The sequence below is a fragment of the Fukomys damarensis genome, unplaced genomic scaffold (assembly GCF_012274545.1).
Source record: "Fukomys damarensis isolate Sample0158 unplaced genomic scaffold, DMR_v1.0_HiC HiC_scaffold_7, whole genome shotgun sequence".
In the NCBI taxonomy this organism is placed as follows: domain Eukaryota; kingdom Metazoa; phylum Chordata; class Mammalia; order Rodentia; family Bathyergidae; genus Fukomys; species Fukomys damarensis.
In genome coordinates this window covers 20,537,072-20,552,697 of record NW_022900919.1, presented here as the reverse complement: position 1 = coordinate 20,552,697, position 15,626 = coordinate 20,537,072, and the positions used below count along the sequence as shown (strand labels likewise).

Genomic DNA, 15,626 nt, shown 5'->3' with positions numbered 1-15,626 from the left:
TTTTTTTTTTTTCTTTCTTTTTTTTGTACTGGGGAGTCGAACACTGGTCCTTGCGCTTTTGAGGCAGGTGGTGGAACTGCTGAGCTAAATCCCCAACCCCGATGATATCTTTCTGGAGTAAGATAGAATCTCCGTGTTGTCTTAATTTGCATTTTTTAAATGACCAAAAATGTTGAACTTTTTTTGTTTTTGTTTTTTGGTACCGGGGATGGAACTCGGGTTCTTTAGATTGCGAGGCCGGCACCGGAATCACTGAGCTAAATCCCTAGCCCAACATTTTTTTCACATATTTATTGGCCCAGCCACCTCGTCTTGATTTCTGCTCACACTATTGGCCAGAACTTAGTCACATGGCTGTCTAGCTGCAAGGAAGGCTGGGAAATGTAGTCTTTTTCCTAAGAGACCATGTGCCCAGCTGGAGTATTAGTTATTACTAAAGGAAAAAAGGGGAACAATGATATTGAACAATCATCTGTGTTCTATGCTGGGTCAGTGTCCTGCGGCCAGATTGTAATGACTTTATTTTAGAATTCTGAGCTTGTGAGCAAGGTTTCTGCTATTCATTTATAGCCATGTTGATTTCTTGTCACCTATGATTTTCGTTTCTCATTAGAATATTTTGCCAGGGGACAGCAGGGTTCCATTCAACAGTGACTTTCTTTTCAGAGTTTCTTTTCTGAAACCTTTATCCTCACACATTGAATAAGTGCCCAGCATGCTGGCCTCCCCTTCTACCCCAGTCACAGACTCTCTCAGCACAGATCCTCCTGCCTCATCATTCCACATTTTGGCAGAACCTGGTGTGAAGCTGCAATTCCCTCCCACTGCTGGGACTGGAAAGTGAACCTCCAAGGAGGTTCAGACCTGCCTGCCACCCTTGATGGTAGGCTGGGAGGATGTCCCAATGGATGAGGTCCTACCCACTCCGTTCCTGCTGTTGCCCATCTCCAAGCTCCTTTGTGATCTGGGCCAGAATTCTTTCTCCTTCTCTCCCACAGTGACAGTTCCTCCTTGAGTTTTACACGCAAGTGCAAGCCCTCAGGTTTGAGATTCAAGAAGCAACCAGCAGGCTTCTTCACACACTTTCTGCCTCACAAATTGGCCTCGTTGCCACCCGCTCCTGAGGCCATATCCTGCCTTTTGTTCCATCACATCATCTTGGTTCCACCCATGACAGTATATTTACCACACCATGTTCTGGCTGTTTCTTGGACTTGCTCTTCGTGACTCATGCACTGTCAGCGTATGAATGCAGAACAATTACAACCAGGTCTGGGGCAAATTCTGAACCCCTGCTATGTGTTACATGATGAGCAACTGTCCCTGGCTCAGAGAAGGGACACCTGGCTGGATGCCATCTTCAAATGGTTGAAGGGCTGCTGGGTGGAAAGGGACTAGAATATTCCTGTAAGGTATCTATGACTTTTAAAAACAGTGACAAGTATTCTTTGGTAAGTAGGAAAAAAGAACAACACAGTAAAAGGATGAGATGAGATTTCTGAGGGGCCCAGAATGGCAAAATTACTTTTTTATTTTGGAGGGGGTACTAGGGATCAAACTCAGAACCTTGCACTTGCCAGGCAGGCTCTGTGCCACTGAGCTACATCCCCAGCCCCAAAATGAAGTACTTTTTGATGAAAAATTTTAAAAAGAATTCTAAAAAGTAGAACTCTCTAATGAAGTTGATTGCACAGAGAAGAATTAAGGGTCTTATCTTTGATGGGATTTAAGCAAATAATAAATGGCTACTTTACCCCATGCAAAATGAGGGGAAGTTTAATAAAGTGGCTACCCTAGGCAATGTCCTTTTGATTACAAAGAGGAAAGAGGAACCTTCCAAATTAGCTCTTGTTAAAGAAGATTTCTAGAAATAAGTCAACTCTCATCAAATCCAAAGCAAAACTGGACAACGGGCCTGCAGGAAGGATGGACGTGAGATCAGCTCTAAGACAGCCTCAGTGTGGTGACTCAGCTCTGTTCTTTTTCTGGGTTTTATAATTCATATTCTTTCTCAGGAATCTGAGAGGCCATTGGCAAGAATACGGACTTGGCCTTACCCTGGTTTAATCAGTGAATCATTCTTAGGAGTCTCATGATTCCAACATAAAATGTGGTGACAGACACCATCCATGCCGTGGGTGTAACATTCTGAGAAAGTCTGGGGTGGGAGGCAGCCTCCCTCCAAATGGTGATTATGGTCCTGTTCAAATTCAGGTCTCACTGATTCTGAATCAAAAGTCATTTCAAGCACATGATGTTCTTTGTAAAGAAATCAGGGCTCATCAATATTCAGCCAAAGGCAGGGAGACAACACATGTGAGACCTAGGCCATGAGACGAAGGGGACGGCAGATGGCCAGCACCTTGGCCGTGGTACCCTTCTGCTGGGCACACCAAGGCTAGGCCAGTGCTATTCAGGGGTGGATGACAGGGTTTTTTTCCCTGTGCAATTTTCAAAATAAAATTTTAAATTTTAGATTTACAGAAATTTAGATTTACAGAAAGACTGCACAAGTAATACCAAATTCCCATATAGTCTGCAGCCACTCTGTCATTAACGTCTTACATCACGGTGTGCTGCAGTCTGAATGTTTATTCCCATCTCCCAAACTCCTATGTTAAAATCCTAACCTCAAGGCACAGGTATTTGAAGGTGATTTGGTCCTAAGGGCGATGCTTCATGGATGGGATGAGCAGCTCATGGAAGAGGGAGTGCATCCTCTCCTTCTGCCAGGTCAGAGGACCCAGCACGGTGACCATCTACAAATAAGGGGCTGCATGGAGTCTGCCAACACCTTGACCGTAGACATCTCAGCCTTCAGGACTGTGAGAAAAACATTTCTGTTATCTGTAAGCTGCCCCATCTATAATATTTCATTACAGGCACTCACACGAAGATGCTATGGTACCTTGGTTTGATGAACGAACGAATGAATGAATATCAGAATAACATAACTGAACTCCATGCTTTATTTGGATTTTGTTAGTTTTCCCCCAATGTCCTTTTTCTGCTCCAGGATCCCACTTAAGATACCTATATTGGTCACCTACAGCAGCTAGAATAAATGTCCATAAACTTGGTGGCTTGAAACAACAAATCTTTTTCTGGAGGCCGGAAGTTTGAAATCTGCAGGGCAGGCCAAGCTAATCTCTGACCACTCTAAGGGGAAATGTCCCGATGAAGTCACTCATAGAGTCACAGGGCTGAAAGCACACTGCCAGACTCCGCCAGGACTTAATTTAGAATAAAAAGTAAAACTTGAACATTGATTAGAACTACACTAAATGCCAAGGAATGCAGAACCTACACATTTCTAACAAAAAATTGTTTATATAAAAATAAGCAACATTCCTTTTTTTAAAAAATGATACTAGGGATTGAACTCAAGGACTCAAACACTGAGCTACAACCTTGACCTTTAAAAAAATTTATTTTTAAATTTTGAAACAGCGTCTTGGTAAGTTGCCCAAGCTAGGCCAAACTTGGAATCCTCCCGCCTCAGCTTCAGATCACAGGTGTTGTGCCACCATGCCCTACTACAATGTACATTTGTTATACATAGGAATGGCATTTTTATTATTAAATTGGGCTTGAAATGAACAAAAAGATCCTATCATTATCCTGTAGGTAACCCAACACTGTATTCTGTGTTAAAATAGATAATCCTTTAACTATATTTTGTGAAATTCTACTCTGGCATTGTTCTAACTTCATAATCTGCAAACAGCCTCAAAAAATGTCACTGGAGAGCCACCACTGGACACCTGGGAAGGCTGCTGGGGACCTGGTTCCCCTCCCTGCTCTCCAGATCTACTCACTGCAAGTGGCTCTAGGGCCCATCCCTTCCCAGGCTCTTCTCTAAGGAAGATTCCAGTCCTTTAGGTCCTTATAGTAGGCTTGTGGATGTTCCCCTGTGCCCGGGTCAGACAGAGCCTGGCACGCAGCAGGTGCAATAGACCAGATTGGGTTCCCAAATTCTGAACACCAGGCCTTCATGCAATGGGGTCTGGGGACAGAGCCTTCGGGAGATAATTAGGTCAGGATGAGGTCATGAGGGCGTGGGCTCCGTCTTAGCCAGTTCAGATTCTACAAAATACCACAGTCCGAGCAGCTTGTAAACAACAGGGACTTTGCTGGAAGCCCAGGGTCAGGGTAGCAGCATGGCCAGATTCTGGTCAGGATGCTCCTCCGGCTTTCAGATGGCAGCTCCTTGCCCTCACCGCTCCTGGTGGAAGAGGGTGGGAGTTCCCTGGGGCCTCCTTTACCAGGGCATCGGTCCATTGTGCAGGGCTCCACCCTCTGACTTAATCATCTCCCAGTCGCCCCGCCTCTTAACACAGTTTCAACAGAGGAATCTGGAAACACAGTTCGCAACACGTTCTACTGTAAAATAGACAACTCACACAGACGGACCTCATCCTTCATGGTGCTTCTCACCCTCTTTATTTTCTAGAGTTGTTGGCAAGAACACCAGGCCCTTCTAGGCTAGTAAGGTAGTATCAGTGGCAGTCTGGGTCTATTTATTAGCACAAGAATAGCAAATGTTTTCTTTTTTTCCTGAAAAGGCACCGTCAGCTACTTGGTGATGGACTCCTCCAGCACCAAGCCGACACAGTGGAGTGCTGTGATTGATTAGGAATGCCTGGCATGGCTGTGGAAGCGATGGGGTGACTTCTATGGCAACCTGACTTAGGAGCTGCTATCCAGAGACCACTAATGCATGCACACCTGGCACCAGCATCAGTGATTCCTCTAAGGAATGCATAACTGCAGCCCCGATTCCTGAGAGTACAAGAGAAAGAAGGAGTGCGGTGGGTGTGGAGAGGGGTAAATCCACTGTGCTGGGACTAAGGAGCCCTTAACTCTTGTCTGTCTCCTGGGTCGGAACCGCAGTCTATGCACACACGTGAGGTCTGCATGCTGGGACCTCTGCGAGATGCTGCAGTTCAGTTCCACAGACACCTGGCCCCTCTCACGGGTGGAGCACTGCGCTAGGTACTATGGGGGGAGCAGAAGCATCTTGAGCCTTGTGCCCAGGGGCTCAAGTCTTCCAGATGAGGGGCAGGTTGTCCTTGGACTGTCTGTGACCCAGTGGGTGACACCAAGGCCAACAGACAGGCAGGGAGGCCCCGGACCGCCCGGAGGAGGGGAGCAGGGTACAGGGCAAGGGCCTGGCCAGGTGTGTGAGTCAGGCCAAGCCTAAGGGTTAAGGTTAGGCTTAGGGACTCAGGCCGCAGGGACAAGGCCAGTGCCCACTGGAAGCACAGTACATGGAGAGCAGAAGTGGGACCTGCTGCTGCCCAGGACCCTGGGTTCCCTCTACGTGGGAAAGAGTCAGGTGGCAGGCGGGGTGAAGGTGCACTTCCTCGAGGCCCATGGAGACAGGGTACACAGCAGTCACCTCAGCCAGAGCTGTTGGGAAAATGAGCACCAGGACAAGAGCAGCACAGGTGGGAAGACCAAGAGGGTGAGCGAGAAACACTCCAGAAACAAAGGCAGGGGAAAGACCTCCTGGGCAGGAGACTCTCTTGTGGGGAGAGAAGGCCAGAAAGGGGGTCAAGTCACCTCCTACACTCACAGCCCATGTAGAAGGAAATATCACAGACTGGAACGGGGTGCCCTGGATTCAAATCCTGCCTCTTCCTCCTTCTAGCTGTGTCACTTTGGGCAAGTTCTTGACCCTCCTGGGCTTCTGATTCCTCAACTAAAGATAGCAACAGTGCCAACCTCAAAAAACTGAAATGTGAGGGTTGAGTTAAAGCATACCAAACCCAACTGGGACTGTGTGAACATCCGCTAGAATCACAACTGTGCAAGGCAGCTGGAACATTAACCAGCACTTCCTCAAGGATGTTCCATGACACCTTCAACTAAGAGAGCAAAACAGAAAGGGAAAGCACATCATATCATATTCACATCAAGGGCAGCCAAGTCCACAGCAAAAAACAAACTAAGGCCTAGAGTGGCGGTGTACACCTGTAATCCCAGCACTCAGGAGGCTGAGGCAGGAAGATCACCGCTGAGCTACATAATGAGTTCAAGGCCAGCCTGAACAACATAGAAAGACCCAGTCTCAAAAAAAAAAACAAAAAAAAAGAACTAAAACTAAAACAAACTAGGCCAGGGATGTAGCTCAGTGGTGGAGCCCTGGGTTTGAACTCCAGTACTACAGAAAAGAAAACAAAAGGAAGCCTTAACAATGCCCACCTTTACTGGGGCCACCCTCTTCCAAATCATGTGTGCTGTGGAACCCTGGACATCTCACACAGGATATTCCGTGTGACACCAGTTTGGGACACGCTGGGGGGAAGGAGAGGACATCTCTGGGTAGAGGATGAGGTCTCCAGGAGCAGCCTCTAATGGGCAAAGCCACCAAGACCAGGGCTTGGGCAGGGAAAGAGGGAGGAGACCTCAGGTGTGATACTTGTAACACAAGGGAAAGAACAGAGAGACCCAGGACAGGGGCAGAGAGACCCTGAGAATTCATATTTGGGGAGAACGGAAATGGGATGCAGGGAGGGGTGGGGTCCTTCCTTTATTTAACCCCACACTTACAGTGCCCTTCTCCCCTTCCCAGTTGTGGCACTGGGGAGGCCCAGGCCGTGTAACTTGCTGAGGAGTGGCTTGGAGAGGGAAGCTGAGGACAGATGTTCTGTGGGGAGGAGCAAAGGCATCAGGCACAGACAGTGTGGTTGTAAAACCGACAGCAGTTTTCCCTTGCGGCTAGGCTCAACTCTGGGCTGGTGCTGAAAAAACAAGAGGGTGCGGTATGAGCTGCAGGCCACCTCTGCTGGCCAAGCATACAGGCTGTGCAGCCGGGGAGAGCCACTTGGCATCTCTGGCCCAACCCTCTTCCTCAGATTGGGTCCTCACACCTTTGCCACCTCCTGCCCCTGCTACACTAGCTGCACATGGCCCCCTTCCCCGCACATGGCCCCTCACCTCTGGAAGGCCCTGCGACAGCACCAATACACTTCAAAGCTGCTGCTGCTGAGCGTGCTGTTCAGGAGGCCCCCGCACCCGGTCTCGGGTCCCCTGGGCGCATAGAGGATGCCTGTGGAGGACAGCGGCTGCAGGCGGTGTCCTGGGACCACCTGAACCCAGGGCCCACTGGGCCCACCCTCACCTGCCACACAGGCGTTGACGAGGGACACACAGGTGCCCGTGAAGAGTGCCCGCAGCACAAGCCTGGCAAAGTCACTCCTCCGATGGGGGGCCAGGGAGGCTGCAAGGGACAACAGAGCTCAGGGCCAGCCAAGTGGTGCTTCCAACCACACCGGGGGGCTCTGCTCCCAGCTCTGTCTCCTCTATGCGGCCCAAGGGTGGGTGTCACCATCTCCCCTTCCCACTTGTGGCCTAGGTGAGTGCAAGCCGGGAAGCTCCCTGCAGAAGGGGGCCCACCGCCCTGCAAAGACAGGTCCTGCTCGCTGCTCTGGACCCTGATGCACACAGGACTCACTCAGGCCGCCCAGCATGATGCCAATGGAGCTGACGTTGGCAAATCCACAGAGGGCAAACGTTGTGAGGGTTTCTGCTCGGACCTGAGGGTATAGGCAGTGGAGAGGAGGGGCTCCCGGCTGGGCCGGGCCCCCACACCCCCCAGCCCAGCCTCAGTCTCACCCGCCCCCGTGTTCTTGACCTCCAAACCTCTGCACCCCTCCTGGTCTTGCTCTTCCAGCTCTAAGTCGGCTCCAACTTCACCCCATGGGAACAGCGCCACCCTCTGCCACCTGCCCCAAATCCTTCACCTACCCCCCCTTTGGGGTGTGATGAAGCCTGGCTCAGCCCCTCACTGTGGCCCTGCTCAGCCTATTCAGGGCACTGGGAAAGCAGCCCCTTCCCCACACTGTAGGGTGCTGCTCTAGCCACTGCGGATGCCCTTGGGCTGAGCCTGCTGAGATGCAGCAGTGCAAGGAGCGAGGCCCCCAGGCTCGATCAACCGGTCTGCCATCAAAATACAGTGAAGTCTACGGCCACAGTACCCTGAACGCGCCCCATCTGGTCTCATCTCAGAAGCTCAGCAGGGCTGGGTCAGTACTTGGATGCGTCATACACAGTGAAGGGTTACACTTAAAAAATGTATTACAGGGCCAGAGATTTAGCTCAGTGGTTGTGCCGCCTGCCCTGCAAGCTCAAGGACCCTAGTTCGATCCCTGGTACCAAATAAAAAAAAGTATTACAGCAAAAGTAGAAAAAAGTATTACAGCAAAAGAAGAAAAAAGTATTACAGCAAAAGACACACTGCCATTAATTAATCCCCTTTAAATCCTCCCCTGTGCTTTGAACACACTCATCCCATCGTTCCTGCCACCCTTGAGCGGTTCTGGAGTCCTCTTCTGTGGGCATCTTTATGAGTTGTAATACAATCCGTGACTGCTGCCGCCGAGCGCCATGACGGAAAGGCAGATTGTGAAAACACCCCGCGCACCCTCATCCGCCTCACTCGCCGCATCCGGCACCGTGCAACTTCTTTCTTTCCCAAAGTCAAAATGAGCATGAAAGGTAATTCCTGAAATGATTCAGGACACAGAAGCAGCTAGGATGATGCAAGTGAAGACCCTCGGGAAGGGGGACTTTCAGAGCCGCTTCCGAAAGTGGCCAGATGATAGCACGAGTGTGTCTGAAGCAAGGGGGTGTCGGGAGGGGAGGCGTGGCAATGTCTCTTACCACAATTCATTGTTAACATTTAAACATTCACCCCGGTTTCTGATCACCCCACATGTAGACAGCTATAAGGATCTTGTGACACGTGGGAAATGCCAGGCCTGGAGCAGGTGATTAAGGAAGTGGGTTTTCCCCCCATTTTGCCCTAAACAGTTGTTTCATTTCCTGGGAAGAAGTTTTGTTTTGTTTTGTTTAAGAGTTCCTTGTCCTTGAGAGGCAGGTGGTGGCATCACTGAGCTAAATCCCTGGCGCGTCAGGAAGAAGTTGTAAGAACCCAAATGGAGTTGGGGCTGGGGATTTAGCTCAGTGATTCTGCCACCTGCCTCACAGTGCAAGGTCCCAAGTTCGATCCCTGATACCAAAAAAAAAAAAAGAACTCAAATGAAGCAATTTGAAATGAAATAATTCCCTCAGATATGTACTTCCGCCCATATACAAAATTAATTCTAGAGCAAGAAGCCTGGGTTGAGGATGTAGCTCAGCAGCACAACAACTGCCTGGCAAGCGTGAGGTTGAGTTTGATCCCTGGTACAAAAAAAAGAAAGAAAGAGAGAGACAGGGACAGAGAGAAAGAAAGAAAGAGCCTCACTAATAAAATGTGATAAGCCTAAAATGATAGAAAGTAGGACAGCACTAATTCTGGCTACAAGGCAGCATGGTGTCAGTCATTTTGGAAAAGAATAAATGGAGGCTCAGAGTGATCAAATGACTGAGAAAGTTCACACATCAGGCAGTGGTTATGACAGAGTTTGAACTCAGTTCTATCTGACTTCTAAGTCCAAGGTTGTTATTTCATTACATTGTTTCAAGAAATTAATACTTACCAAACAACTTTCTAAGTATAGAAATAACAGAAGAAATCACAAGGGAAAAGATTTTGTGTAAAGTCTATGTTAAAAAACAAATCACTGGGGCCGGGGATTTGGCTCCATAGTTCTGCCACCTGCCTCACAAGCACAAGGGTCTGAGTTCGATTCCCGGTACCAAAAAAAAAAAAAATCACTATGTACAAAATAGTGAGGGGGTTAGGAAAAATATACAGAGACCACGTAGTGGTGCACCCCATCACCCTTGATGATCACTGGGCATCTACTGTGTACTTGGGGTGCCGTGGTACGTGTTACATCCATGTCCTATAGAAGAGGCAGGAGCAGCAGCTAGGCTGAGACCACAGGGATTTCAAACAAGAGACCCTAAGGAGACAGCAGCAGGGCCCAAGGCTGCCCTGTGTCCCCAGATGATACAGTTTTGGACCAGTGTGTCCCAGCCAAGTCCTGGGAGCCAGAAAAGCAGCTTCCAGAGCCCTCAGGAGCAGCTGTGCCACCCAGCTACATAGAGGGGACGTGACACTCACCGAGATCCACTGCTTCCTGGCACCAACCCACTCCTCAGCCCCGGCCAGGCGACGCTGCTTGTACTCAGATAGCCCCTGGTAGGCCACAAACTCGTTCAGGAAGAGCTTGATCCCCAGCAGCTCGGCCACCACTGGGCAGTCCTCCCATGGCACACCCATCAAGAAGGCCACAGGCCGCAGGACGTAGGAGCAGATGAGCTAAGACACAGGGCCGGAGGAGGGCTGGCACTGTGGTGGGTGGGGCTTGCCCTGGCCCAGGACCACCTCCCCAAGAGCTGTACCTGGAAGCTGAGCCCCGGGATGTCCACCAGGGCACCCAGCCAGGACAGCACTGCGTTGACGAAGGCCAGCACAGCCAGGAATGCGATCAGGTTGGCGGCAATGTTGGCAACAACTTTCACGGAGGCGGCAGCACCACTGCTGAGGGCTTCTACGAGGTTCTGAGCGTCTCTGTTGTTGGGAACAAGAGCACATGGGCATCCCCCACACAGCAAGGATCCCCATCATAGGGTTTCAAAGAGGGACCCTAGATAGAGCATCTCAGAATCACAGTCCTTGTCATCTCTCTGAGGCCCAAAGGGAGAGGGGAGCAAATTGGAGCACAAGGATAAGACAAGATTTCCTGCCAGGCAGGGTGGTGCACACCTGCATCCCAGTACTCCGGGAGGCTGAGGCAGGAAGACCACAAATTCAAGTCTAGCCTGGGCAATTCAGTGAGACCTTGTCTCAAAATAAATAAAAAATAGTTGGGAATGTAGCTCAGTGTGAAGGTCCTGGGTTCAGTCCCTATAACATGCATACATGGACACGGAGATCTCTAGCCCCATGGTGGTGGAATCCCCTAGCTATGTGTGGTTTTTGCCCACTGAGAAGAGGCTGGTCCAAGCTGAGGATCAGTACAAGTTAAAAGGACATGAGGTATCTCAGTAATCTTTCTTAGATCGATTACATGATGAAAGGACAGTATTTTGATATATTAGGTTAGGTGAAATGGGAACCACCTGTTTCTTTTACTTTTTCAAAGATGGAGACTGAAAAATGTAAAATGGTAGGCATGGCTCAGCATCTGTTTTCCAAAGGAAAGCCCTGCTGTTAGAACCTTGAGGGTGGGATTACTCTTTGGGACCCCAAGCACACTGGTCCTAAGAGGTTCCTTTTCAGCAATGGGTTGACTGACTGTACTGGGGATTAAACCCAGGGCCCTCACACCAAACTGTATCTGCAGCCCTTCATTTGTAAAAATTATTATTATTCTTTCGAGACAGCATCTCATTAAATTGCCCAGGCTGGATTCAAACTTGAAATCCTCCTACCTCAGTCTCCCAGTGTGCTGAGATTACAGGCGAGTGCCACCACACCCAGCTCTTTTCAGCATCTTAAAGGACGAAATGCTACCCTAAGGCTGTTAAGATTGAAGACGTTAGGAGAACTGGGCTTCGTACGTCAGTGTGCTGGCGCCACCTGGTGGTAATATCTTAGAGGTGCAGAGAAGAGACAGGCAGCCTCTGGGACCATTTCAACAACCGCCCCCACCAGGCCACACGCCCAAGGGACTGGTCACACTCCTGTACTTTGGCCAGTCTGTGGTTTCCGGCTGGTCAGAGACTGAGATTAAAAGGCAAGAACTGAAGTTTGTTTTGGAAAAATAAAAAAGCGACAACCAGGGCAGTGACCCAAGAGTAGGGGTCTTAGGCTGGGCAGAAGGAAGGCCCCGATGGACAAAAAGGACAGGGCCAGGGATGGGAGAACACGCCTCGCTCCCCACCACTTCGCTGCCCGCACCTTGCCCCGCTGCCCTCACCCGCAGCTCAGTTTCACTCCTTCCTCACTGCGGAACTTGGACTCCTCCACCTCGGGGTAGACCAGCTTGGACAGGGCCAAGGCACACGGGGCGGCCATCACGGATGCCGCGATCAGTGAGCTGGCGTCGATCTGCAGAAGTGAAAGAGAGGGTTATGGGTGGGCATGGCTGTTGCCATGGTTATTAATATTTCCTTTTATGTGCAAAGCATCACAGCTACTTGCACAAGAGACCGCAGGGAGATATGCTATCTCTTCTCCACAGGTCTACAGGTTAGGCAGAGCACAGATTGTTGTTCCATTTTATAGAGAATGAAACCTGAGGCCCCAATAGATTGAATACAGCTTTCCTGAAATAAAGGAAGAGAAGGAACTAAAACCCATCTATCTTTTGGCGCCGAGTTCAAGGTTTCTTCTTTCCTGTTAGGCTGTCTCTGGCCACTCAGTCCCAACAGCTAAGGGTCTCCAGGAGCTGAGGGCCTTGTGATGGCTTCAGACAAAGCCCTGGACCCCAAGAGTTGGGCTGGGTGTAGGGCATGTGCTAATATAGGAAGTAACCCTGGAGAGGACCCCTCTATGAATAAATCTTCCCCTTCTCTTCCTCAGGAATAGAAGGGTTTGTGTGTGTGTGTGTGTGTGTGTGTGTGTGTGTGTGTGTGTGTGTGTGTGGTACTGGGGACTAAGACCTTCACACTGATCCACATCTCCAGCTTCCTGCCCCCTCTGAAATTTTGTTTGTTTTTCATTTTATTTTTTAAGACAGGGTCTAAGTCACTAAATTGCCCAGATTGGGCTCAAACTGGGGATCTTCTTGCCTCGTCCTCCCAGAGTGCTAGAATTATAAGCATGCATCACTACACCAGGTGATGATACCCCACTTTTTTCTCTACCATTATGTTATTTACCAACTGGCAAGATGAGGATCAATTCAAACATATCACAGCAGGGGTGGCCAAACATTATAAGGATGTTGTCAAAACAAGGGTCCAACACTCCAAAGTCCCTAACCACTGGGGCCAGGGCAACTTTCTCTTCTTTCTGGTTTTTTTCTTTTTTTTTTGTACCAGGGATTGAACTCAGGACCTTTCACTCACAAGGCAGGCAGCAGCACTACTGAGCTAATCCCCAGCGCTTTCTGCTTTTTGATAACTTAAAATGTCTACAATAATCTACATCATGTTTATAAACTGAAAAGTAAAATAGGCCTTTTCCTCTTGAAGTCTATAATAACCAAATAGCACATTTATTTAAATTTTAATTAAACAGGAAAGGAAAGAGGGAGTGCAGACACACGCTCAGGCTGGTGACGGTGGAAGGCGGCAGCTGGTAGTGGGGTGGGGCCTGTGGTGGTGGTCAGAAGTGCCAAGCTGTAGCATATTTGGTGACATTCAACAAAAGCAAGTTACTGTCTTATCAATGAAACCCAACAATTTAGTAAACAGAGGCCTACTGAATGTTCCTTTGAACTAAAATTCCCATTTCTTTTCATGTACTTTTTAAAAATTAAAAAAAAAAAATATTCAGGCCTGGAACCGCAGTCCTTGTGGGAGGAAGCCTACCCTGGCCCACACCCTCTTTGGATTTTCTAGGCCAGGCTTTGGAACCCGCTGCTTCCCCCTCACTGCCTAGCTCCCAGGTGACAGTGCCACACCTGGAATCTTGGGCTTTTCTCTCCACCTGCCAGGGGGCTGCCTCTTTCTCCAGCTTGGACATTGCCCCTGGTTTATAAGCCCAAGTCCCAGTAGAAATGCACTCTATGGTGTCACATTCCTAGACACAGTCTTCCCAGCCCCAAGCTGAGGCCCAGGCTCAAATGGCAGAGTGCTTGCTTCCAGCTCTGTACAGAAAAGGGGGAATCCTGCCCAGGCCCGGCCACACTGTAGGTAGGGATTGTCCCCAGCTCTGCTGCCAGGCCCCGGGTGAGGAAAGCCTTCTACCTGCAACCCCAGGCCTCTCTGCCCACCTGAGGCCCTCCTCAATCTGACCCCAAATATCACCCTGTGAGAAGAGATCAAGGACAAGCACCTTCTGCTTGACTATTCAAAAGGATCTTTACTAAGAAAGGAAATAAAACCACAGAAGAGGCAGTTGCAGGACAAACTTCAGACTGTAATATGCCAGAAAGAAAATGATCACTCTCCCCACGCTAAGCTGTGCCTTTCGCCTCTGACTCCTACACAGCTGTGAGGTGCCCATTTTATAGATATGGAAACTAAGCAACAGATGTCACAGGGGAACATGAGTGGTCAACTCCCGGATGTCACCCTGCCTGGGCTGGAGCAGAGAGACCAGTGCCAGGGTGAACAGAGAGATCAGTGCCTACCCTCGAGCCTTCAGAGGGCAGCGCAGATGCAGACAGGGCAAATCTATTCAGTCACGCAGCCCCTGGGGCCACACCAGCCAACAGAAACAGTGGGAGCCACAGACATTGAGTACACATTTCCAGGAGCCACGTTTTAGGAAGTCAAAAGAAATCAATGAAATTAGATCTTAACAATGTAATTTAATTAACCCAATATTTCCAATTGTTTCTTTCCACCCATGTAATCAACATGAACTTACTCATAAAACATCTTAATTGTCTTTTCCATGCAAGGTCTCAGGTTGCAGCTCATTTCAGGGGCCCAGGAGCCCTGTGACCATTGACCTCCAGGTGGCGCTGTCTAGAGGGGACCAGAGGGCAGCGATCCACAGGGTGTGGGCAAAGGGAGCGGGAAGTGGAGCCATAAAGAGTATGGAGGGGGAGAGCCTGGAGCAGGGGCAAGAGGGACTTTGCTCTCCCCTCGGAACTCGGTACAGGGCAGAGCCAAAGTACAGGAAGGAGGGGGCAGGGTACAGGCCAGGCAGGGCAGTGGCAGCAGAGGGACGGCTGGGGGCAGAAAGAGCTGCTCCGGGGCCAGAGGCAGGCAGGAAGCAGAGGCAAGGAAGGAAAGTTGGCTGCGACCAGTTGCGGCTATAGCCTGGGCCAATCCTGGCTGCTTCCTGTGCTGCGCCCTGAAGGGAAGGAGGAGCCAGGCGCTGTCAGTCTGGGGCACTGGGCCGCCCAGGGCCAGGCGGAAGCCGCTGAGTTTTTAAATCAGACTATGTAGCTGGGAGAGAGTTCCTCCAACACAGATGGTCCCTGACATAACCATGTTTCAATCAGTTTTGACTTCACGTGTGCAAGGGATGAACACTTAGCAGGAACTGTGCTTTTTTTTTTCCTTTTGGTGGTACTGGGCATTGAACACAGGGCCTTTGCACTGAACTACATCACCAGCCCTTTTTAACTTATTTTATTTATTTATTTATTTATTTATTTATTTATTTATTTATTTATTTATTTTTGAGACAGGATCTCAGTAAGTCACTAAATTGTCCAGGCTGGGCTCAAATTTGCGATCCTCCTGTCTCAACCACACAGAGTGTTGGGATTATAGGGCTGTGCCAATTTGGATCTTTTCCTGCTCGCAATGCTGGGAACAGCAGGCGTGGCCCCAATGTAAGTCAAGGAGCACTAGAAAAGAAATTCTGATCAATGATCAGGCATGTTTTTACACCTGGCTGGGAGGCCCAGAACAAGGTCAAGATAGTTAAAGGCCTGATTTCCAGAATCTATTATGGCAACTCCTCCCTTAATACTTTACTGTGAAAAACATTGCAGGAACAAAGTTCCAGGATTTCGTTTTTGAAATATCAACTTCCTTCCAGTAAAACCATCAGCAGGGTGGATACAGGGTACACCTAATGAGCCCTCACTAGGCCTCAGTGAGACAAGGTGCAAACCAAACAATAGGCTTCAGGATCCTAAACAGGAGGAGCCAGGCTG

General features: G+C 49.4%; 1 protein-coding gene across 12 annotated transcripts in view; it reads right to left on the bottom strand.

Annotated features, from left to right (window-relative positions):
- Positions 1 to 3,480: 3,480 nt before the first annotated feature.
- Positions 3,481 to 15,626, bottom strand: part of Slc28a1 (solute carrier family 28 member 1) — a 45,871-nt gene continuing 33,725 nt past the window's right edge. For 8 of the 12 annotated variants that reach the window (XM_010621123.3, XM_010621126.2, XM_010621125.3 and 5 more), the window contains 7 exons: positions 11,820 to 11,950; positions 10,300 to 10,468; positions 10,019 to 10,216; positions 7,460 to 7,541; positions 7,127 to 7,225; positions 6,943 to 7,054; positions 6,126 to 6,746 (listed from right to left, as the gene is read on the bottom strand). In XM_010621123.3, coding sequence (XP_010619425.1) covers positions 6,674 to 6,746; positions 6,943 to 7,054; positions 7,127 to 7,225; positions 7,460 to 7,541; positions 10,019 to 10,216; positions 10,300 to 10,468; positions 11,820 to 11,950 — 864 coding nt within the window. In that variant the 3' untranslated portion in view covers positions 6,126 to 6,673. Of the gene's footprint in view, positions 4,226 to 4,628; positions 5,413 to 6,125; positions 6,747 to 6,942; positions 7,055 to 7,126; positions 7,226 to 7,459; positions 7,542 to 8,263; positions 8,510 to 10,018; positions 10,217 to 10,299; positions 10,469 to 11,819; positions 11,951 to 15,626 lie in introns of those variants that run through there. The other 4 variants (XR_779574.3, XR_779576.3, XM_010621130.3 and 1 more) reach the window with 4 other exon arrangements.